The 24,294-nt window shown below is 47.5% G+C and overlaps 1 protein-coding gene and 1 non-coding gene across 2 annotated transcripts in view; one reads left to right on the forward strand and one right to left on the reverse strand.

The window, feature by feature from the left end:
* Ncaph (non-SMC condensin I complex subunit H) overlaps window positions 1-23,413 on the forward strand; it is a 41,827-nt gene extending 18,414 nt beyond the window's left edge. The window contains exons 7-18 of the mRNA XM_077105185.1: window positions 2,022-2,211; window positions 3,475-3,566; window positions 4,352-4,557; window positions 8,017-8,165; window positions 8,772-8,878; window positions 9,628-9,750; window positions 12,491-12,601; window positions 13,097-13,279; window positions 17,944-18,060; window positions 19,388-19,479; window positions 19,809-19,884; window positions 23,079-23,413. Of these exons, the coding sequence (XP_076961300.1) occupies window positions 2,022-2,211; window positions 3,475-3,566; window positions 4,352-4,557; window positions 8,017-8,165; window positions 8,772-8,878; window positions 9,628-9,750; window positions 12,491-12,601; window positions 13,097-13,279; window positions 17,944-18,060; window positions 19,388-19,479; window positions 19,809-19,884; window positions 23,079-23,138 (1,506 nt within the window). The 3' untranslated portion in view covers window positions 23,139-23,413. The remainder of the gene's footprint in view (window positions 1-2,021; window positions 2,212-3,474; window positions 3,567-4,351; window positions 4,558-8,016; window positions 8,166-8,771; window positions 8,879-9,627; window positions 9,751-12,490; window positions 12,602-13,096; window positions 13,280-17,943; window positions 18,061-19,387; window positions 19,480-19,808; window positions 19,885-23,078) is intronic.
* Trnav-uac (transfer RNA valine (anticodon UAC)) lies at window positions 13,409-13,484 on the reverse strand. The gene has a single exon. It is a non-coding gene; the product is annotated as a tRNA-Val (tRNA).
* Window positions 23,414-24,294: the final 881 nt, after the last annotated feature.

Below are 24,294 nucleotides of genomic sequence, written 5' to 3' on the forward strand. Positions count from 1 at the left end.
CGTTCACTCTTAAAAGAGGTGACTGAGGCACAGGGCTCTTCGGTAATAGGACTGAGAGGATACCTGTGGTGAGAGAGCTAGGCTTTGAGGCCAAGTGTCTCTAAATGGCTTTGCTGTTTAGCAAATCCTAAATAGTATGCTTAAAGAAATACTTTTGGATGACATATTTGTGGTTAGAACCATTAATTTAAACAAATGGTGTTGCTCCAAAGAAATTGTTGTTGGAATGCTGCTGTTATCAGCTTTGTTCCTGGCCTGGGAGCATAGCCGAGCATGTGTGGCTCCCTGAGTTTGATCCCCAGCAAAACAAACAAAAACCTTTTTGTTTCAGCAACCATTTTTATTTTTGTTATCTTTGAACCTTTCTGGGAGTGTATCTATAAGAAAATTCTGAAACATCCAATTTCAGTTGTCCTCAAGAATGGTTGTCAGTTTACTTTCCCACCAGCAGTGGCCTGGGCTTCTTTCTCTACCTTCACAGCGCTCATAAATGGTAGTTAATGTTACAAGACGGGGAAAGGGCTGAGCTCTGGGCTACCCTGCTCTCAGGACTTCTGAGAGCTGAAGAAATACCTAGTAGGAGGACAGTGGAGAGTGTGGTCTCCAAATGAGAAAGTGTTGCCCTTCAGGGAACGGCTCTGACCCAGCGGCAGCCTGAGCCCACTGGTGCGCTTGGAGGGGGGTCCTCCTGGAAGGGTGCTGTGGGGCCAGTCTCTGGGTTTGGAGGAGGGGCTGGGGCCCAGGACCCAGACCTCTGAGGAGGGCATTGCTGGCCCATGCTAAGAGCTCTGAGGGTACACAGTAGGCCCGCTCTCTGAGTCTGAGAGACGCCAGATTGGACTCAGCACTGCTGGCACATCAGGTGAACAGGGCTGTTCAAGCCTCGCAGGCTTCCTCTAGCGCCCCCTGTTGGCTGAGCCTGACAGATGCTGGCAAAGCCAAAATGTTCCAGCCCTGCATGAAAGAGGAGAAAAGGAAGGTTGAGCTGAGAGGCTGTAACAGCTTAGTAACTGTACACAGGCCAGTGTCTTGTGAGCATTTGTGAAATGTTATCCATTGGGGAATTGAGGTGGAAGTGACACAGATTCGTGTTACTATTCTTTTAGTATTCTTTCAGGAAAACAAATGGGGGAGGCAAAGGAAGATACTGAGTACAGGTGGTGGTTTTGAAGAGTCTTGTTGCAAACTGGAGCAGAATAAGAGGTGGCAAATTGAAGGAAAAGTAGAGTTAAGAGGTTTGTTTTTAAATGATTGAGTTAGGTGGGTGCAGTGGCTCAGAAGGCTGAGGCAGAGGATAGCAAATTCAAAGCTAGCCTTAGCAACTTAGTGAGGCCCTAAGCAGTTTAGCAAGATCCTCTCTCTAAATAAAAAATAAAAGAGGACTGGGGATATGGCTCAGTGGCTAAAGCACCCCTGGGTTCAATCTCAAAAAAAAAAAAAAGAAGAAGAAATATTTCTGTTCAGAGCAGCAGTAGAACCTTGTGACCAGCTCTGTCAAAGGCTTTTTTTTTTTTTTTTTAAGAAAGATTGAGAGAGAATTTTAATATTTATTTATTAGTTTTCAGCGGACACAACATCTTTGTTTGTATGTGGTGCTGAGGATTGAACCCAGGCCGCACGCATGCCAGGCGAGTGCGCTACCTCTTGAGCCATATCCCCAGCCCCTGTCAAAGGCTTTTTGAACTAACAGAATTTGTTGGGATACTATTCTTTCGCACTGGGCATTTTCGAAGTAACTGTTGGGAGCGGCGGTGACTGGTAGTTACCTGTCCAGGTGTCCTGTGTATGAACAGGTGGACACATGTGCCTGTCACCACATGTGATCCCCTGGAGCAGATTACATTTAGCCCTCTGACTACACAGGGCCCTTTCTGGGCAACTGGGACTTTAGCTGGTCAGTTAGGGAGCCACTGTACACTTTGATCCCTGTGCATCCTCCTGCAGATGAGCAGGTCCCATGCTGAGTCCTGCTGCTTCTCGCTGCACAGCTGATGCTTGAGTGTCCGTGTTCTCCCATTCAGGTCGATCCCATGTTTCAGAAGACCGCAGCCTCATTCGACGAGTGCAGCACTGCAGGGGTGTTCCTCTCCTCCCTCCACTGCTGCGACTACAGGAGCGAGCTGCTCTTTCCTTCTGACATCCAGAGCCTCTCCACCGCAGAGCCTCTCGAGTTGCCAGATTTAGGCTGGGTAGAAATGACAGACCTCAAAGGTAAGTCTGAGTTGTGCTTTTCCCCAGGGCCTTCAGCCTTCTCAGGAGCTTCTCCACAGCGGTGCTGAGAGCGCCCATGGCACTCTGATGTCACTTCCTTACGTTACCGTAAGGTGCCTCTGCATTGCCGAATTGGGTGTCCTTTAGGCGGTGCCTGGCGACCCACTCACTGTTCCCCTCCCAGCATGGAGTCTGAACAGTAGCCGTTGCCATTCTGCCCTGTGTGCCCGCACCTCAGGGGCCCACTGTTTGCAGCAAGCTCCCACAGTCACGGGCTCACCCTGGAGTGTGACAGAACGTGAGAAGGGAGCTTAACAGGCACTCTGTCTAGCCAGAGAGGCCCCGTTCTTGTTTATTACCAGTCCAGGGGATCCCAAGGAGAAGAGGGCATTGGAAATCGGTTCCAGATCCTGTGGCAGTCTAAGAACTGACCTGCCCTGTTACACTGACTCGGCAAGTTTTAATGCCCTTCCCGCTCCCCCCATCCAGGGGTCTCCTGCAGACATAGTGGGGGAGCCGACTGTGGGCAGGGCAGGCCTGTGCTGGTTTCTATGGGTTGAATGTGGTCCGTCCTCCCTGTTTGGGAAGGGCTTTGCGGCTGGCTCCCCTATGCTTGTTCTTTCTGTTCTTTGTCTACATTTTGCTTAGTTAGTATAACTGCTTTGGACTAACAATCTCTTTTCCTCCTTTATACTCTCAGCTGGGGCTGTGGTGATCTGGGGTAGGTCATCTGTAACTAGTTTAGCTTGGGACTAAAAATAAGCACCATTACATGATTGTTCATGTACTTGGTGTATTTTCAAGGGGAAGGGTGGGACTGGGGTTGTGCTCAAAGGTATCGTGCTTGCCTACCATGTGTGAGGCCCTGGATTCGATCCTCAGCACCACGTAAAAATAAAATAGATGTCCACCTATAATTAAAAAATCAGTATTTAAAAAAAAACGAAAAGAGGAAGGGTGTTCGGTTTCCCAGCTGAGCTCATTTCATAACCAGACATCTGTGCTTTGGGTTTCTCTTCAGCGTTTGACTAACTCCTGGAAGGCAGCGTAGCCTGACCCTGGTCTGGGCATGCACCTGTGCACCTGCTTGCTCCATGGAGCGTGCACCCCCAGAGGCCAGCAGCCAGCCAGCACTGGCACTCCAGCCTCTGCTGGGCAGCAGTGAGGCAACCGCCTCATCCTGCTGTGCCACTCAGTGTCATTCCAAAGGGACTGAAGAATGTGCTTGACCCCCTCTAATCCTGATCTCGGTGTCCTTCCCAGCGCCTCTGCAGCAGTGTGTGGAAAATGGCCAGCTCTGCCCTTCCCTGGCTGGGTTCCAGTTCACAAAGTGGGACAGCGAGACACATAATGAGGTATGGTCAGCTGTGGGACTTCGAGGGCTCTGGGCGTGTCTCCAGCACTTGTGGTTTCAGTTAGATGGCCCAAGATTAGTTCTGCCCCGTGGGAACCAAAACTATGGCATCATTTTTATTTAGCCAGGAGTACAGAAAATATTTCCTTTGGCACTTCTCTAGGGAAAAAAATTGGGGTGGGTCAGGGTGGGGCTGAGAACCCCATGGGACCCTGCTGCAGCTGGGTGAATTCTGGGATCCGCTACACGTTCTCTTGCTGCTCCCTGGAGTGGCCGCCCTGCCATTCATGAATGAGCACTCTTTACTAGATGTGCTCTTGAACGTGGTTGTTCTGTGGCCTCTGGGCTCTCAGGCAGCCGTCAACTCGAGGCATTTCCTGCTCTTTGGGGCTGAGTCCCTTGGCACGCAGTTTCCTGAGAAATGGTCATGTGTACAGCTTCCTCTGTGTATTTTTAGCACGGCTGCCTTTAGCCTACTTACTACAACTTCCAAAGTAAATGATCTCCATGGAAAACTGTTTTTCCAAACATGCAGCTGATGGTTGCAGATTCCTGTTTCATGTTTTACAAAATGTGCCCGCAGCAGTACGGCTTCATCCTGCTGCATAGGCTAAACTTCCTCAGTGTTTCTCTCCTGTGAGGACACTGGCCCCAGGAAGTGGGGTGGGGGCATTCTGGGGAGAAGGCTGGAAATGAGTTTGGGGGTGGGATGTCTCCTTTTCCAGGGGCGAATTTGGGTGGCCAGAGGAATGAGGGGAGCTTGAGAGCCCTCTTTTGTCCCTGCAGTCTGTGTCAGCCCTGGTAGACAAGTTTAAGAAGAATGACCAGGTATTTGATGTCAATGCTGAGATGGAGGAGAGTGGCTGCGGGGACTTGCTTGATGGGCCCCTGGAGGACAACTTTGATGCCAACGATGAACCTGAGCACACCTCAGCTGGGGACCATGAGGAGCTCCGGAGCTGGAAGGAGCCCTGCCAAGTTCAGAGCTGCCAGTAAGGCTCTCAGGGTCCCAGACATTCCCAGGCTATGGCTGCCCCTTCCTCGCGGTCTTCTGTGGGGCATCTGACCTCTTCCCTGATTGGCTGAGCTGGTGTGTCTGGCTGCACACATCAGCTGAGCCACAGAGCTGACTCAGGTCACACCTGGCATTGTGTATTGGCTAAGCCACTTTGGTTACAAAATCAACGTGCAGGAGTTTGTAAGGATTGGAACGGGCATGCAGCGCTGGAGAGTGCCCCCCGGCTCTGGGAGCTACTGCCTTGTGTCTGTCGACACCACCTGCATTTTGGGAGCAGATGGGGCACTTCCTTTCTCATTGCACCTAGGCCAGCTTTTGGCCATGTCACTGTGGATCAGTGACAGGTAGAAGCAGGTATATGTGTTGCTTATGGAAAAAGGCACGCAGAGAGGGCTGGGTAGTCACATTCCAGGTAGGCGACTGGCTGGGCAAGGGAAGGACAGAATAAATACAGCCGCGCCCGTGTGGGGAGGGCAGAGGCGAGGAGGAGGGTCGTTGGTAATTTGGACTTGTAATTACCTGAGTAAGCATCCTAAGATAAGCCTGAAACAGCTGTGTTTCTCACATGGTGACAACAGCACTGAACCTTAGACTGTCCTGCTGAGTGAATGGGGGCAGGAGGCTGTGGCTCTGGTCTGGGTTTTTTCTGTCCTTCAGTCCCCTCCCCTCAGCATGAGTCTGGCCTTTCCCAGGAGCTCATCAGTGTTTGATTGGACTAAATCTGGGCCTGCCATGGAGAGCTGTGTCACATGGCAACGTCATTGCCTTCTGGGACTTTTTACTTCTTATCCATAAAATGAAGGGCTGGGACTGGGTGATAATAGTCATATTGGGCATGCCAGTGCCTCACGTGTGTTATGTCACACCATTTATACGATAAATAAAGTGAAGTCCTTCTCAGCCCTGTCACTAAGTCCTGCTGTGCCCATGTTACAGATGAGGACACAGACTCTGAGGTGATGTAATGGGATGGAGCTGGTCACCAGCCATGCATTTGTCCCATGCCTGCTGTACACAGTGAGCTCTGGGTGGCAGGCTCCACTGCAGACCACCTGACAGGGAATCACTGCATCAGACACCTCTCCAGGTGACTGTTGTGCACTCAGGGTTCTGCAGTGTGCCCAGAGGTCTTCAAGGGCCTCCAGCTCGAGTGGCGGAGCGGGGCTGAATGGTAAACACCTTGTCAGGTGGGATGCCCGTGGGTGGTGTGGGTGGCAACAGCTATGCCCGAGTCAGAAGCAGAGCTTTCTGCACAGCCACTGCCAAGGACTCACCTGTGAAAGCACTGGGTGCTTGTGAGCAGCTCGGTGACCCCTCCTTCTGCACAGTGGGGCTGCGTGCTCTCCAGCTGGCCCCTCTGCGGCGGTGTGCTTGTAGAATGTGCCGACAGTGGCCGCAGACCTAGCCAGTGCTGATCCAGAGCGCGCGTACTGTGTGTGGAAGAGTGAGGCGCAGCCAAGGCTGGCCGTGCGCTTCTTCCCAGTGGGAGGAGCCCTTCAGCCTGCTGCTGGTAGGACCGACTAGGGCTGCAGGGAAGGAGACCCAGATGTTGGAGGAGGAGCCAGAGAGAGTCTTCCTAGAGGGGTTGGAGAAGTTCAGAGGGGCAGGCCTTGAGAAATGGGCAGACCATGGGCTTGGTGGTCAATTGCTGCATGATGAGGCCGGACAGCAGGGTGAAGGAATTGTTGAGTGAGTGAGCTCAGGGAGCCCTCGGGTCTCTGTGCAGCCGTGGTCCAGACTCTCTGGAAGGGAGCCAAGTTCCCCATAACCTTTCCTGTAAATGTCCAACACCAAAACTAGCAGCAGAATGTCCAGGAGATGCTCCTGAAGCACTTTCTGCCTAGAGTTGATCATACAGCACATTCGTTACTTGATGATAAGCGAGGCAGCAGGTTTGTGCAGCACAAACTTATAACTAGACACACTAGACATGTAATTTTTTTAATTTAATTTTTTTGGGGGGGTACTAGGGCCTTAACCCAGGGCACTTTACCATTGAGCCATATCTCATAACCCTGCCCCCCCTTTTAATATTTAATATTTATTTAATATTTAATATTATATTATTATTTAATATTTAGTTGTAGTTGGACACAATACCTTTATTTCACTTATTTATTTATTTATTTTTTTAAGAGAGAGAGAGAGAGTTTTAATATTTATTTTTTAGTTATCGGCGGATACAACATCTTTGTTGTGTATGTGGTGCTGAGGATCGAACCCGGGCCGCACGCATGCCAGGCAAGCGCGCTACCGCTTGAGCCACATCCTCAGCCCTCACTTATTTATTTTTACGTGGTGGTAAGGATCAAACCCAGGGTCTCGCATATGTGAGGCGAGTGCTCTACTGCTGAGTCACAACCCCAGCCCTCCCTGGCCCTTTTAAATTGTTGATTTTTGAGGTAGGGGCTCACTAAGTTGCTTAGGGTCTTGCTAAATTGCTGAGACTAGCCTTGAACTTGCAATCCTCCTGCCTCAGCCTCCCACGTCTCTGGGATTACAGGTATGGCCACTGCACCCAGCAAGTTTAATTTTTTAAATTAAGTTTTAAATACATGATAAATATGTGAATACAGTTTCCTATATTTTTTTAAAGATTGTGAATATAAGGCTAATGTCCACTTAAAGCTTTTATTCACGTACTCTTCAGGGCTTATTTTAAAAGAGAATGGTTCGACACTAGTGTAAAGCCAGGTCTGAAGCCTCCTGGCTACCTTTACTGTTGGAGGGTAGTGCGTCAGCACTGAATGCTTCCCGGCCCTACGGAGCCCTGAGAAAGCTCTCTCACATATTTAGTCCTCTTCCAAAGGTGAAAAACCAAACCAACCCACACTGCCATGTTGGCAGGACACGTAGACCCACCCCATACAGACAAGAGTAAAGCTGTGTGAACTAACAGGTTATGGAGGGGGTCGCCCAAGCTTTTGTGGGGCTAAAAGTAAATTGGAATAACATTTCTTTCACTGTGAGTAGGAGCACAGCAGTGTCTCCTGAACGCTGGTTAATGGTGAAGAATTAACAAACGCTGGTCATCTTGCACGGCAGGAAGCCTTGTGTGTGCAAAGACCCCAAGGCAGGTTCAGCTGGCAGATCAGCTCCCTGCTCTGGCATTATGCCAGCTGCATTGTTGTGTATAGAAACTTGATTTCTCTGTACTTCTGTGTGATGGTCTCTCAAAGGAGTAGGTTAGCATTTATGAAACTCTTATATAGATACAAATATTAAAAATATGTATATATTATTAAAGTAAGAGAAGCAGAAGCACTTGAAATAAAACTAAGGGATTGTTAATGATGAAGTGTTTATATTGGACTTAGCCCTAGAAATGCTCATTTGCAGAAAAGTGTGTCTCCAAGGACCTGCTTTGTATGTAAATACAGCATTGTACTGCATGTACCATTGTTGTGCAAATAAGATTTCATGTGCATTACAGGGAAGAAATGATTTCCCTTGGGGACGGAGACATCCAGACCATGTGCCCTCTTCTCTCCATGAAACCTGGAGAATATTCCTATTTTAGTCCCCGGACCATGAAGATGTGGGCTGGCCCAGATCACTGGCGCTTTAGACCTCAACACAAACGTGCGTACTCCTAGGTGGAACTTTAAGACAAGATGCAGAGTAGATGGCAGCTGCTCAGCACTAGCCAAGGAAAGGAAATGTCAAGCACTGTCTTCATTGCCTCCCAACGAGCTGTGGAAACACACGGAGGAGCCAGCCTCCTGGTTGCAGGCAGCTGGCCTGGCCTGGGATGAAGGGTTCACAGAAAGGGCTGGAGGGAGAGGAGGTGGCTTATGGCCAGCCTGCACAAGGAACTGGGACTCCATGGGGAGAGTGATTACCATGTCAGGAAAGCTGGGCTCGGGATGTCGCTCTGCCTGCTAGTGTTGGCATGATTGCACACAGCAGAATAACCACCAGGCCCTGTGCAGCCCTCGAAGCGCCTGCCAGCCTTCTGTGTTTGGCCTTGTGGATTGGAAGGAACTTAGCATACATTTTGGATGTGTTAACCAAAACACAAATTCTAAGTTTAGGATAGAAATGAGCTGTGTGAGTGAGTATTCTGACTGCAGTTACAATGTCATTTGCAGATAAGATGTCATTTGCAGATGCCATAAGACTATCCATAGAGTTTGTAAGATGAAATGATTTGGCCACAGGTGACATTGACATCTGTGTTTTGTATAGAAGATGCTGTTTCCCGATCAGAGAACAAGAAGAGGAATTCAAAGAAAGATTTTGAAATGGACTTTGATGATGATATTGATTTTGATGTATACTTTCGAAAAACAAAGGTTTGTGTTGGATTTGCTGGCGTTGTGTTTTCTTAAATTATTATTTGCACTCCTCTTTCTGTTTTTGATGTGATTTTGAAAACTTATTATAAATTTAACTGTTAAATAGTTTCATTCTTTGTTCCTTGAAGGGACTGTTGAGAAATAGATCCAAACTCAGTGGCAGAAAGAATTGAGTTTAGAGTAAAGAGAATAATGTCTATCAAAAACTACTTTATACAGAACCAGGGGCTCTCTGATGGTAGATTAATGCTGCCCAGCCCTTCCTAAGTTTTTTCAAGAAAACCAAAAAGAAACTGGTGTGGTAGTGCACGCCTATAATCCCAGCAATTCCAGAGGCTGAGACAGGAGGATGGCAAGTTCCAGGCCAGCCTCAGCAACTTAGTAAGACCTTGTCTCAAAATGAAAAAAGGGCTGGGAATGTAGTTCAAGGGTAAAAGCATCCCTGGATTAAATCCCCAGTGCCAAAAACCCAAACAAAACAATCACAAAAAGATATTTGACCATTATTAAAAATGCCTAAAGGGGCTGGGGATGTGGCTCAAGCGGTAGCGCACTCGCCTGGCGTGCGTGCGGCCCGGGTTCGATCCTCAGCACCACATACAAACAAAGATGTTGTGTCCGCCAAAAACTAAAAAATAAATATTAAAAAATTCTCTCTCTCTCTCTCTCTGTCTCTCTCTCTCTTTAAAAATAAAATAAAATAAAAATGCCTAAAAACAAGATTTATATATTTTTTAAATTAATAGGCTGCGACTGTTCTGACCAAGTCCACTTTGGAGAACCAAAACTGGAGAGCCACCACTCTTCCTACAGATTTCCACTACAAGATCGACACGCTGGTCCAGCTACACCTCAAACCAGGCTTAAGGGTAAGACCACCGTCGGCAGCCTGCAGCCACGGTCAGCATCAAGCCTCCTGAGGGCCCTCAGTGGCCAGTGATGGGTGGGGCAGTTGGCAGTGCCTCAGAGATGGGTGGGTGAGGGGCCTGTGGGGGAGATGCACACCAAAGTCTGGAGATGTCGGAACCTACCTTCCGACAGAGGTTGAGGAGAATCACTAGACCAGCTAGTGAGTGTCTCCGGGCTGAGCGAGAGGGTAAGTGTCGCAACCCAGCCTGGCAAAAATCACACCGAGTCGGAAGTTGAGTCAGCCGAGATGGCGCAGAAACTCAGTTTATTGTGGAGAGAGAGGACTTATATAGAGAGAGGAGAAGGAGGCGGGGGCAAAGGCAGGGGCCAATCAGAGATCGGAGAGTCCCCCAGGTTGGGGTAGCCTAGGCACCCCAGCCACAGAAACAGAGCCCTGTTACCCTAGTTACAGAAACAGTACCCCATTAGGTATGTGTGCCCCGTTGCTGGGGAGTTATTCTTTGTGTTTGCGGAAGCCATATCTTGGGGCCGTTCAGGCACGTATATGGAAGCCTTTTCTCAAGCTCTGTCAAGTACATGGAGAATCACAAAACCAGAATCACAAGACTGGGGATTTCTTTCCCCAGCTATTGCATTTCCGTGGACAGCAGAGGTCCCAACATGGAGATGCCTGCTTAGGTCGAGCGCAGAATAGCGCGTGGGGCGAGCAATGGGGAGTCATGGCGGGGTTCAGAAATTCTTGTTTCTCCATGCTCTTGTGCTCTTGTTGGAGTTCGGATCCACCCTGCAGGTACTCTGTGCAGTCCACGTTGCCTTGCTCGTGGTCCAGGTGTAGCAGCACAGCCATGATGCCACCTGGGGCCACATCCCTAGGAAGTTCCCTAGGGCTACACATTCTGCCCTGACTGTTCCCAGCACCTCTGGACCACCTGGGTTGTGCTTGGCTTTCTCTCCACATTATTTACGTATGGCTTTTCTCATGGTGTTAGTGACAAATGCATGCCCTTGTGGTCAGGGGAACCCAGCAGTGGCCATTCAAAGCTTCATTTCATTTGCCCCTCTGCCCACCTGCATTCCTGATTGTCCTTCTCTAGTGATGTCAGTAGTAGGAGCAGTTTGTAGTTTCCTTTTTTGCCTGTTTCTCTACAACCTCAGTGTTACGTATACATGTACATGTATTTCCCTGAATCCACTGATGTCTCACATTCTGCTTTTACAGGCCAGCCATGATGTATTTTTCTTTTCTTTCTTTTTTTTTTTTTAAGAGAGAGAGAGAAATTTTTAATATTTATTTTTTAGTTTTCAGCGGACACAACATTTATGTTTGTATGTGGTGCTGAGGATCGAACCCAGGCCGCACGTATGCCAGGCGAGCATGCTACCGCTTGAGCCACATCCCCAGCCCAATTTTTTTTTTTCTGGTCACTATTGTCCACTCAGCAGAAATGTTCTTACACACACAGAAAGGAGCAGAGTGGTGACAGTGGGGAGGCTGGGGGCGGGGTTCAGCATGCCTCAGGTCCCGGAAGCAACTGGGGAAGAGTGGAGAAGAGTGAAGAAGGAAGTCACCATTCTTGAGGACCGTTTGCTGTTTTGTTTTTCTCCATAATTATTTCTTATAGAGGAAAGAGCCTGTGTTCCTGCCCATCCTCAGGAATCCATTCCCTGGTGCACAGAGTAACAGGCGATGAAGATCTCCCCTCTTCCCAGCAGAGCCCCCCAGGAAAAGGACTCTTACGCCCTGGAAGCTTGGCAGGGACAGGCCAGCTGTGCCCAAAGGGGGGGTGTTCTAAGTGGAGAAGGATGTAGCAGTTGTGTCATGTGAGGGACAGTGCAAGAAAGTGGGCGTTTCTTAACTCAGTAAATATTTTGTCATTTAATATAATTTTTGGATTGTATAACAAAAACACTTGAGTTTTTGTGGATGTTTTCAAAGTATAGAATTACACTAAAATATTCAGTGTGCTTTTGTAAACTGAACACACCTCCCCCAGCATTTTTCTCACCTGAGAGACATATATCCCAGCTGAAAACCACTGGTGTAAAGACCAGGGGTTGGGAAGGCTGTGGTCCACTGGTATTTCCAACAAAGGAGGCCCCGTTCTGTGAAGTTCCGGAAGGCTGAGCAAGATCCTGTGGATGCAGTCAGGGAAAGAGCCAGATGCTTCTCGCTGTTGCTGTCTAGGGAGCAGGGTTGCCCTCCAGGGTGGGTCAGGCTGCCTGTGAACTGTGATCATATGTTTTCTCTCAGAATTATTCTTTTTTTTTTTTTTTAATTTGTTCTACTTAGTTGTATATGACACAGAATACATTTCAGTTCATCGTACATAAACGGAGTGCGGCATTTAAGTTCTCAGGTTGTACACGGTGTAGACGCACCATTCGTGCAGCCATACCAAGATTATTCTTTCAGAAATCTGCAGGCAGGGTTTCCAACTTTTGTTTTTAGTGAAGAACCTTTTTTTTTTTTTTTTTTTTTTTGATAAAATTGTGCAGAAGACATAATTGCAGACCAGAAGTGGAGCTCCTCCTATTGGATTGGAGGCTCTGAGCCCTGTGCCCCAGGCTGGATGTGGCAGTTGAGAGTTGCCGGACTAGGGGAACTGTCAGGGCCCTTCTAGCTCTAGAACCAGGGAATTATAGGAGATGGAGCATGGGATGCAAACTTTATTTCTCCAACCTGGTGTATTAGCTGCCTTTCTAGGACTTGATTTTGAATTTGTTCTTTTTTAATTTTAGTTACTAAAGATGGCCCCAGGCCAGAAGGCAGAGACTGAGCATTATGAAGAAATTGAAGACTATGATTACAACAACCCTAATGACACCTCCAACTTTTGTCCTGGACTCCAGGTAAAGGGGGGACAGCTCTGTCCTTGCTTCTAAGTGAAGGGTGCTTTCTTCCCATCTCACCACCCCCCACTGTTTTTTGTTTTTTGTTTTTGGCGTTGCTGGGGATGAGATCCAGGGGCTCATCCATGCTAAGTGGTCCCTCTGCCCCTGAGCTACCCCCCGCCCCCCCTCCCTATGTTATGTTGGGAGGGTTACAGATCATGCCTTCAGCGTTCCAGGGTGCTTTCTGTAAAATGGAGTCCTATGTTGGCTGGATGCTACAGGGGCACCACGGCCATGTGATATTGAACTCCTGCTCTGGGGGTCTTAGGCTGATAAGAGACATGTCCCTAGCAGGGTTTGTGTGAAACAGGAAGGAGCTAGAGGTCTGTCCTGACGTGACCTGCTTCACCACTTCTCGACTAGTTCTTGCTTCCCTCATGAGGAATCTGTTTCAGGGCTGTTTCTATGCCCCAGACATTTCCCCTAAACTTGAAGAGCTTTTTCCTTGTCCAGGCTGCTGACAGTGATTATGAAGAGTCAGATGACTTATGTTCAGGAGACGTTGGGACCTTTGACCAAATATCCGATCCCTGCCACACACCTAAGACATCACAAGAAAACGAAGATGCTTCTGAAGGTCATGAAGCAGATATCACAACGTATGGGGAGTCCAACCTGGTGGCTGAGCCTCAGAAGGTGAGGCGAAGCAGTTGAGAAGTGAATTGTGTGTCTGAAATCTACTTAATAATGCTGCTGCTGCTTTTTTTTTTTTTTTTTTTTTAAGTTGTACATGGACATAATACCTTTATTTTATTTTTATTTTTTTGGTGGTGCTGGGGATTGAACCCAGGGCCTTGTGCATGTAAGGCAAACACTCTACCAACTGAGCTATATCCCCACCATCTTTTTATATATATATATATATACACACACACATAGTTGTAGATGAACACAATACTTTTATTTTTGATTGATTGATTGATTGATTGATGGTGCCGAGGATCGAACCCAGTACTCTACCACTGAGCAACACCCCCATCTCCTAATTTGCTTCTTTACATGAATCACATCAGCCTGGGCTTGATTTTTTTTTTTTTTCCCCCATTTTCATTTACAACCTGAGGCTCTCTGAATGACAGAGTCTTTAGGGTCCTAAGGAACAAGCTGGTGCCAAATAGGTTTCTCCAGCATACTTTTCTCTGAATTCCTTTTCTTTAATTGATTTCTAATATTTATTTACTTTTACTTTGTTATTGTTTGTGTCTGTGGTGCTGGGGTGAGACCCGGGGCCAATGCTCTGCCATTGAGCCATGCCCCAGTTCCTCAAGTCTAGTAAGCTGATCACCCAGTGGAGCATGTGAGTGAAGGCTGCAGACTGCATATACAGGGGGATAGCTGTGTGGACCCTAAAGTCTTGTCACCTCTTGTCACATTAAATTAAATCGCCCCATGCTGTGCTCTTATCTGGGGGGGGGGGGCGGGTGGCTGGCTTGTGCATCTGTTAATTTCTGACCCACGTGTCTCTGTACTGGAATTACAGGTTAGTGGTAATGTAGATTAGTCTTTTTTAATTTTTTTAATGCTTTGAGATTGACTGTTTTTATTTTTTGGGGGGGATGGGTATCTGGGATTGAACTCAGGGGCACTTGGTCACTGAGCCACATCCTCAGCCCTACTTTGTATTTTATTTAGAGATAGGTTCTCACTGAGTTGCTTAGCACCTTGCCTTGCTGAGGCTGGCTTTGAACTTGTGATCCTCCTGCCTCAGCTTCCTGAGCCGCTGGGATTATAGGCGTGCCCCACTGTACCCGGCTCTTTTCTTTCTTTTTCTATCAGAGCCTTATAAAGTTACACATAGTGTTGGGTTCATCCCTACAAACTTATATGTGCATGATAATGGATTTTAATTCGTAATGCTTCCCTTTTCCTTCCCCCAATGTAGATTAGCCTTTTGTTTATTTGTTTTTCTTTTATTGGGGTAAAATTGAAGAACAATAAATGCACATATTTGAAGTATGCAGTTTGATCAGTTTTGACTTGTATATAACCAATACAATCAATATAAAAAGCATTTCCATTATTTTTTTTAAAACTTGAAATCATGTGGACTGTTTCTTGCATGATTTATTACATTAAAAATCAATCGGGCTGGGGATGTGGCTCAAGCGGTAGCGCGCCCGCCTGGCATGCGTGCGGCCCGGGTTGGATCCTCAGCACCACATACAAACAAAGATGTTGTGTCCGCCAATAACTAAAAAATAAATATTAAAAACCTCTCTCTCTCTTCTCTCTCTCTCTCTCTCTCTCTCTCTCTCTCTCTCTCCCTCTCTCTCTCCCTCTCCCCCTCCCTCTCTCACTCTTCCTCCCTCTCTCACTCTCTCTTTAAAAAAAAAAAATTAAAAATTAAAAAAAATAAAAAATAAAAATCAATCACTTTAGGATCTATAGTACCCCACCCCCACATGTCAACTTTTTCAAAATTAAATGGCACACTTATATTAAGAGGTCAAGGAAGAAAATGTAAGAAAAGTCAATAAAAAGTGCTTTGAAGTAAGTGATAATTAAGGCTTAAAATATAAGTATTTCTGGGATGAAACGGTACTCAGATGAACATTTGTAATTTGAAGTACTTGTATAAAAAGCTAGAATAACAGTCAAATTATGTAATAGAAAGGAAAAAATAAGAATAGGAACTGGGGCTGAAGCTCAGTGGCAGAGTGCTTGCCCAGCACATGTGAGGCACTGGGTTCCATCCTCAGCACCACATAGAAATAAATGAGTAAAACTCAGTATTTAAAAAGAAAAAAGAATAGGAACAGAAATATATGGAATAGAGAAGAAATAATACAGCTAAAATTTGATAAAAATCAAACAAGTCTAATTAAGAAAAAAGCAAAAACATAAAAATTTATATCAACGGAAAGGGAGCTTTCAAAATAGCCTATAGATGCTAAAAATATGTTAAGGTAATATTACTATTGCATGCCAGCATATGTGATAGTTTAGGTAACATGGTCTGTGTTAGAGAGGGATCTGTGTGCTGCTGAGAAGAAAGTGTATTTAGTCATTGATGGATGAAATAGTCCACATATGTCTGTTAAGTCTAAATTATCAATTGTATTTTTTACTAATATAACTTCTTTATTTAGTTTTTGTTTGGAGGATCTATCCAGTGGTGACAGAGGCATGTTAAAGTCACCCAGTATTATTGTGTTGTGGTCCATTTGATTCTTGAGATTGAGAAGGATTTGTGTTTATGTATGTAGATGCTCCATTGTTTGGGGCATAAATATTTACAATTGTTATGTCTTGTTGATGTATAAGCAGTATGAAATGTCCTTCTTTGTCCCCTCTGATTAAATTTGGCTTGAAGTCCACTTATCTGATGTGAGGATAGAGACCCTGCCTGTTTACGAAGTCCATGTGAGTGATAGGGTTTTTCCCTTCTGTCACCTTTAGTTTTTGCCTATGAGGTGAGTCTCTTGGAGACAGCATATTGTTGGGTCTTTTTTTTTTTTTTTTTCCTAAACCTAACTCTAACAAGGTTATACTCTTTAAGTATTTTTTAGTTGTAAATGGACACAATACATTGTTAGTTAGTTTTATGTGGTGGAGAGAATCAATCCCAGTGCCTCACAAGTACTAGGCAAGTGCCCTACCACTGAGCTGCAGCCCCAGTCCTGGATCTTTTTTTAATCCAATCTTCCAGTCTGTGTCTTTCGATGGATGAGTTTGGACCATTAAAATTTAAAGTTATGATTGCGATATGATTTATATTCCTGGTCATTGGGTTTATTTCTAGTTTTTGTTTTTAATTAGTTTCTCCTGTGGTTGATTGTGTAGTTCTTCCCTTTGCTGGTTTTCACTGTTTTTTTTTTTTTTTTTTTTTTTTTTTTAACTTCATCTTCATGAAATATTTTGTTGAGAATGTTATGTAGTGCAGGCTTCTTAGTTGCAAATTCTTTTAATTTTTGTTTACCATGGAAAGTTTTAGTTCATCTTTAAATCTGAAGCCCTATTTTGCTGGATATAGAATTCTTAGTTGGTATTCATTTTCTTTCAGAGCTTGGTATATGTTATTCCAGGACCCCCTAGCTTTGAGGGTCTGGGTTGAGAATCAGCTGAGATATGAATTGGTTCCCCCTTTGTAAAAGGTTTCCCCCATTGTAGGACTGTACGTTCCTTTAGTTTGTGTCTCCACGTCTTCATCTGTCCCCATAAATCTTAAATTTGGTCTTTTCATGTTATCCCATAGTTCTTGGAAGTTCTGTTCATGGTTTCTTAACATCTTCTCTCCATGGTCAACTCTGTTTTCAAGATTACATATTTTGTCTTCATTGCCTGAGGTTCTGTCTTCCAGTGGTCTAGTCTGTTGGTAATGCTTTCTATTGAATTTTTAATTTGGCTTCATTTGGCTTATGGTTTTCTTCATTTCAAGGATTTCTGCGTTTTTTGTCTTTTGGGGATTTTTTTTTTGTCCCACAATCTTTGCCTTTTTACCGAAGTGATCTTTCTCTTCCTGTATTTTCTCTGATTTCATTTTTTATGCCGTCCTTTATCTTGCAGACCAGTTTAACTCTATACATTGTAAACTCCTTCCCTGACGTTTCTTCCACGGTGGTGTCAATGGATTCTGTTATTGGAGTATCTTAGTTTGTTTGAGGCGATTGTTCCCTTGCTTTATCATGTTGTTTATGTGTCTACCCATGTAGATTAGTCTTGATTGAAAAGAATTTGGCTTTGACTTGAGGGACTGGGTCTTACCGTGTCCAAAGAGGACTCTATAACTAGGCAAAACTGGATTCCTGCTTTATTTGAACACAAGACTTGGTGGGGTTTTTTTTGTTTTGTTTTGTTTTTCTTGGCTGGGGGTTGGGGGGGGGGTGGTACCAGGGATAGAACGCAGGGGCACTCGATCACTGAGCCACATCCCCAGCCCTATTTTGTATTTTATTTAGAGACAGGGTCTTGCTGAGTTGCTTAGCACCTCGCTTTTGCTATGGCTGGTTTTGAACTCATGATCCTCCTGTCTCAGCCTCCCGAGCCGCTGGGATTACAGGTGTGCACCACCATGCCTGGCTATCAGACTTATTTTTGCAGTAAACTGATAGTAAATTTGTCCCCCCGCATTCCCTGCAGAGTAGGGATTGAACCCAGGGGTGCTCTGCCACAGAGCTACACCCTCAGCCCTTTTTATTTTTTGAGATAGGGTTTCACTAAGTTGACCAGGTTTGGCCTGGTACTTATTTGCAATCCTGCCTCAGCCTCCCAAGAAACTGGGATTACAGGCATATTCTACTGTGCCCAGCTTATAAATTTTATCTTCTGCTTAGTTTTACTTTGTCATGTGCTTATTTCAGGTAAATAAAATTGAAATTCATTATGCCAAGACTGCCAAAAAGATGGACATGAAGAAGTTGAAGCAGAACATGTGGCGATTGCTGACAGAGTTCTCCAGTAAGGAGGCAGACGCAGAGGTAACGGTGCTCTGTGGCTCCAGGATGCTTGGGAGTGGTCAGTGGTTTCGCGGCAGAGATGCGCTGAGAGCACAGGGAAGACCTCACACCTGTGAATAAAGTGGACCCAAACAGGCCACACAAAAGGCAGTTCAGAGGGCAAGCTGGCCCCTGGGATGTGGCTGTCACATAGCAGCTGTGTAGCCATTGGCCAGTGCTGCCAAGATGAGCAAATGAGCATCCATTCACTGCTGGCAGCAATTTAGGTTGAAATGTGACCTTTTGGGAGGATGAATCATAACCATATTTCAGGTGCTATTCAATATTTTGATCTAATACTTTTTAAAGTTGCAGATGGACATAATACTCTTATTTTATTTATTTATTTTTTTAATGTGGTGCTGAAGATCAAACCCAGTGCCTCACACATGATAGGCAAGAGCTCTACCACTGAGCAATAGCCCCATCCCTGATCTTATACTTCTGATTTAGGGAATGTATTCTTGGTGGGAAAGTAGTAGAAAAATAATTATGCTGTCAGATTCTGTTTCTCCTTGAGATCAAATTGAAGCCTTGATTAACTTGGTCCAGGTCAGTTTAACTCTCAGCTAGACTGCTTTCCTCCGTTTCTGGGTCTTGCTTGCTCAGGGAATATTCTGAACCCTACGAATTCAGCCTCCTTTTCATACCTTCTCCTTGCTGAGAAGTGAAAAATGTATGTAGTTGTGAATATATCCAAAAGTTTCACTGTGTTAGTCAGTTTTTCACCATTGTAACATGCTTGAGATAATCAACTTGTGAAGACACAGGTTTTCTTTTGACTCAGTTTTAGAGGTTCTGTCCATGGTGGGTTGGCCCCATTGCTTTGGGTCATGGTCGCGTATCAGGGCCAGGCATATGATGGAGCAGACCTCTCACCTTGTGGCTGGAATGTGAACAAGAGAAAGAATAGGGCTTAGGATTCCAGTGTCCTTCAAAGGCATGTCCTAAAGTCCTGAAGGTCTCCCACTGGCCCCTCTCTGAAAGTCTCCACCATCTCCAGTAGAGTGAACCTGGGAATATTAACACTTTGACCTTCGGGTGAACATTAAGATCCAAACTATGGCTGGGCACGGTGGTGCACACCTGTAATCCCAGCACTTGGGAGGCTGAGGCAGGAGGATCTTCAAGGCAGCCTGGGCACTTAGAGAGACCCTATCTCAAAATGAGAAATAAAAAGGGCTGGGGATGTGGCTCAGCGATAGAGTATGAGTTCTTGGACTCCATACCCCGCCGTATCACAAAAATTTTAAAAAAAAAAGTGAGCCAGCCTTCAACGTCTGATCTCTAAATATGCTTCTTCTGTCAGGCAAACCATAGTGAAACCAGAAAGGAAGAGGTCTTGGTAGAAGTGGCTAACAAGAAGATGCTGAGCGGGCTCACAAGGGACCTGCAGAAAAGGTGTGTGCTGGCAAACTTGGGGGCCCACAGGGGCTGAGTGCTTGGCAGAGCAGTTTGTGGAAGGCCCTCTGCTCACAGCCTGCCATGGGTGTTTCTCCATAGCAGCTGCTGCGTCCGCTCCACTGTGGACACCAACATTAAAATCCCCTTCTCCTTGCCAGTGGCTGGAGTGCGACAGAAGATATTTTATTTCCAAATACAAAACTAGAAAACCTGCTTCTACGATGCAGTTGACATGTTTCTGGGTTCGGTAGTGTTGTCATCGTATCTGTCTGTCGTTCCTACCCACAGAGAGCAGGGACCTACTAAACACTGCCCCTCTTTTCCAGCCTGCCTCCCCTCATGGCCCAGAACCTCTCTATACCTCTGGCCTTTGCCTGCCTCCTGCACTTAGCCAATGAGAAGGTAGGTCACCTGGCGCAGCGCGGAGAGCCTGAGTGTGCTGTTTCTGTGACGCGGAGCGGGGGTGGGGGGCTTCTCATGAGCTCTCCCATGGGCGACGGTCGGGGATCCTGATGACACCGCACCTTCAATTCAGAGGATTAACCAGACACCTGAATCCACACAAAAGGCCATCAGATTGACCTGCAGTGGAAACAGTGCTGAGGGCACAAACGGGGAAGTCTCGTGGTGAAATCGTGAGCAGTCCCTGTCCCCAGGAACATAAATGCCTAAACACTTCAAAGCCAGCCCCTCTCAGAGCCAGAGTCAGGACATGTGGAAGACATAGCAGGAACATGGTGACAGGGACAGGAAGCCACCTCAGGAAGGGGCAAACATGGGGGAATGGCCAGGAGAGTGGAGCTGAGCACAGCAAGGAGGCCTGGGAAGGAGCTCTCTGTCACGAACAGGGGGTTCTCGGGTGCCCCTGGCTCAGCGCAGCAGGCTCCTGGTTGTGCCACACTGGCTGCAGCTAGGCAGCTGGGGAGTCGAGAGCAGAGGGTGCCATCTTCTCAAGCCCACAGCTTGGGCACTGCTGGACCCTTGGCATCCTGATCCCCTGCCAGCTGGTCCACACCCATGAATTTTGGCATGGCCAGGGCTATCGGCTGGGCCATGGCATGTGGGGTGACATCACTCCTGGGCTGGGGTGCCACAGGTGTCCTCGTGTCCCACCACCTCAGCCTCTAAACCTCCTTTAGGATAGTGCCCTGCCCAAGGGAGTGGTGGACCCTGGAGGGTGGTGCTGGTCAGAACACTGAAGTATGATTGGGAGGAGCCGTTAGACTTTAGTGGAATGACAGCACAAGTGGGGTGTGGAGGAGGCACCCAAGCTCTCCTGCATGCCAACATGTGACCTTTGGCCTCGTGAAATGAGCCTCGAGGATTGGCTACGTGCCCAGGCTGGAGAGAGCTCCCCCTTAGGGTCAGGGTGCCTGGTAGTGCAGCTGCCCCCACCCCAGGTGCACCGCCACTGGGAGTCTGGGCCTGTTTTTCTCTTGCCCATTCCTAAGCTCACGACCTCACTGAAGAGGAAACTATCCAGTTGGCAGAGCTAGTTGTGGTTTCAAGTGGAGAACCGGAAAAGCTTAGGAGAGCCTAAGCCAGGCCTGAGCCCTGCTTGTCTCCAGGGCTAACCAGCAGTGCTGCCTGTTGCTCCATAGCCATGAGCTGGGTACAGGGTACACACCCATGAATGATCTTAGATACTTGGGAGGCTGAAGTGGGTGGATCTTCAAGGCCAGGCTAGGCAACTTGGTAAGACCCTGACTCAAACCACAGAAAGGGCTGGAGATGTAGCTCAGTGGTAGAACACCCCTGGGTTCAGTCTCCCACACTTCAGAAACAAAACAAAACAAAACTGAGGCCTGAACAGAAGAACCCAGCTTAGCTCCCAAGAGGGACTGATGATGCACCCAGCCCCTGTGGATATGGCCATCACCCGGGGAACATTGAACTCCCATGGCTGCTGGGTGGGAATACAGCGGATGGCGACTGGTTCTGTGGAGAGGTGCTATGTCCTGTTCAGAAGCCTGTGAAGGGAAGGGTGGCAGTCACACTGGACCTGCCCCAGGTTGTGGGAGGTACTCCGGGAAGTTCTCCCTGTGGTCCTGATACATTCTGAGCTATCTAATGTCAGATGGAAGCTTGTGAAGAAAACAACAGATACATAGTTACCATTTCCCCAGTAAGAAATCTGCATGTGGTTCTAAGGAGGATTCCCCATCTGACAGCAGCAAGCCACTTGTCTGACATTCAAAAGCGTCATGGCTGGGCTGGCCTGGTCAGGCAGGGCTAGAGTCTCATCCTGCCTGTCTCTTTGGAGGGAAACACCTGCGGATCTACTGGATGTGTCCTTCCAGCACACAGGATCCTAGAGCAGAGGGTGCCTCCCAGGCCCAGAAACCCTTCTGAGTCCCATTAAAAAGCTTAGCAGCCTCCAGTCCCTACTGCTCAGGAGGCTGAGGGGGGAGGCTAGCTTGAGCTCTGGAGTTTGAGGCAATTGGGCAACATAGTGAGACTCCATCTCAAAAACACAAGAGTGTTACTGATTTCACCCAATTGCCCCAGTCCAAGGATCAGTCCTAGGCTGAGCGTCTGCCCAGAAATCTGCTCTTCCCTGGAGAGCAGCTTTACGGCGGGCAGCACTTCTGACTGGGTCGCTGCGGCCCCCACTGTTCTGTCCCCAGCTCTGCTCCCTCCCCAGGCTTTGTGCAGTGTGCTGTGGCCAAGTCTCCAGGGCCCCAGTGCACTCAGCATTTGAAATTTGGCTGTGACCTGAGGCTCTTGCTGGGGCCTGGCTTTGGACTTTTGAGATTAAGTTTGTAACATTGGCGGTGACATTTACGACGGTAGTCCGTAGGGTCTGTGATAACTCAGAGCTTAGAGATACCCAGAGGAACATTCTCAAAACCCTTCACAGCAGAGCGTGACCTTGGCTGTTCTCTAGCCTTTCTGCCTCTGGACTCTTCATCCACCACCCTGGTAAAGCCTCCCCTCAGACACACAGTGTGGTGGGGCTCGGGGTGTGGGGATGGACTCCAGGGCTGGCTGGTGGGCTTAACCTGAGTGACTTGCAGATGCTGAGCTGAGATCCTGCAAGGTGTGATCTAAGCTCCGCATCTTAGTGCACAGGGTCAGGGATGTTAGTGACATTAGGTAGGAAAGTCTTTGGACAGTTATTTAGGCCTGAGGGAAAAGCTATCTGGGATGCAGGTGAGAGAAGGTGGGTGATGGGTGGAAGGAGAGTTGGGGTGGCCTGTGCAGACGGGAGCAGGATGGCTGCCACGGCTGAGGCAGAGATGGACTGTATGGCAGCGGGTGCTGGAGGAGGTGCAGGTGGCATGTCATGGATCCTGGTGGCCTCCCTTCTGCTTCCCTCGGCTCCTTCAAGGTGCGTAGCCCAGATCATGGGCCCTTTGCAGTGATGGTGTTGCAGGAACCAGAGCCAGAGAAGGCTGGCTTTCTGCTTTATCCCCTGCAGGTGGTAAGGACCAGGAGCCAACTGATCATGCAAATTACACTTGCCGTGGTTTAATTGTCCTCTGACTGTGGGACAGACCTTGTTCTTTGTAATCATTATCTTGTCACTGCAATTAGATTTTATTTCATGATTCTTTATTCTCAGTATACCAACATCTGGCTTGATCTTCCCTCAGAACCTAAAGCTAGAAGGAACAGAGGATCTTTCTGATGTTCTTGTGAGGCAAGGAGACTAAGTGCCCTGTGGAGGTGGCAGCTGGAGGCCCATCATCCCCTCGGTGGCCAGGACATCTCCACTCCAGTGGAGGAAGATGCCAGGGTTTGTACCAAGCTGGAGCCAAATCTGCTCTTTATGTCCGTGTGTAGTTTTAGTATCCTAAATTGGTCTGTGATCTTCCACACTTTATTCTTGTAGAAAATTATTTTTCAGTAGGTACTCAATGTTGTCCCTGAAGAGCTGCCTAATCTGTGTACATAGAACACATCAGATATACACTTATAAATGTATATACGATGCTTAAAAATAAAATCATTCTCGCAAAACGTGCCCTAGATATTTGACATCAGCATGAGACCTGGCATTACCCACGGGGGATGCTCCCGGTGGTCCAGCCACCCACATTTTGGTGTAAGGCCAGGAGCACTGAAGGACAGGCCAGGTAGCCTGGAGGAAAGATGAGGTTGGTATTTAAAATCATGACTCTACTAAAAGATGGTGGCAGTGGTTGATGACAGCTGGGTGCCCACTGACCCCTTCTGTGGGCCCCTCACTTGGCTTCTCTGCATCCCTGTGGGAAAGGGACTGTCATCATCGGGTGTACCCAGGAGGAACAGGGAACACAGGGGCAGCCGGCTACCTGTCACAGCTTGGCCTCGACTGGGGTGTGGCTGCAGAGTCCTTGTTCCTGGGCTCGCGCTCAGCTGTGGATGAAGATCAGTGCCATAGTTGAGCACCCAGCTCCCCAGAGTCCATGTACCCACCAATGCAAAATTTCTTCCCCTACTCTTAGGGAAATTGGGGGAGACTTCTTTTGCAATTTGGAACAAGACTGGTATTGATCCCAGTAACCTCGACCAGGCCAGGCCCAGGTATGCACCAGCACCCGTCACCACTCACTAGCAGAGCTGAGATCTCGGACTCCAGGCCAGAAGCAGTGGAGTGTGTAACTGGCGATTATTCCTGATAATAGCTTGCTCCTCTGCCAAAGCCACATCACAGTCCCCTTGCCTCAGGAATGTGCTTTCCAGATCGTATTTGAGTGCTTGCCCACTCAGCTCCACTGAGTTGGCTAGGGGCTTGTGAACATGCTACATAGAAAAGGCCACCGTGCCATGGGGGCAAAGACCCACTGGACCTGTGGGGTTGGGGACTTGAGCACATTGCCCTGCCAG

Source organism: Callospermophilus lateralis, chromosome 14 (assembly GCF_048772815.1).
Source record: "Callospermophilus lateralis isolate mCalLat2 chromosome 14, mCalLat2.hap1, whole genome shotgun sequence".
In the NCBI taxonomy this organism is placed as follows: Eukaryota; Metazoa; Chordata; class Mammalia; order Rodentia; family Sciuridae; genus Callospermophilus; species Callospermophilus lateralis.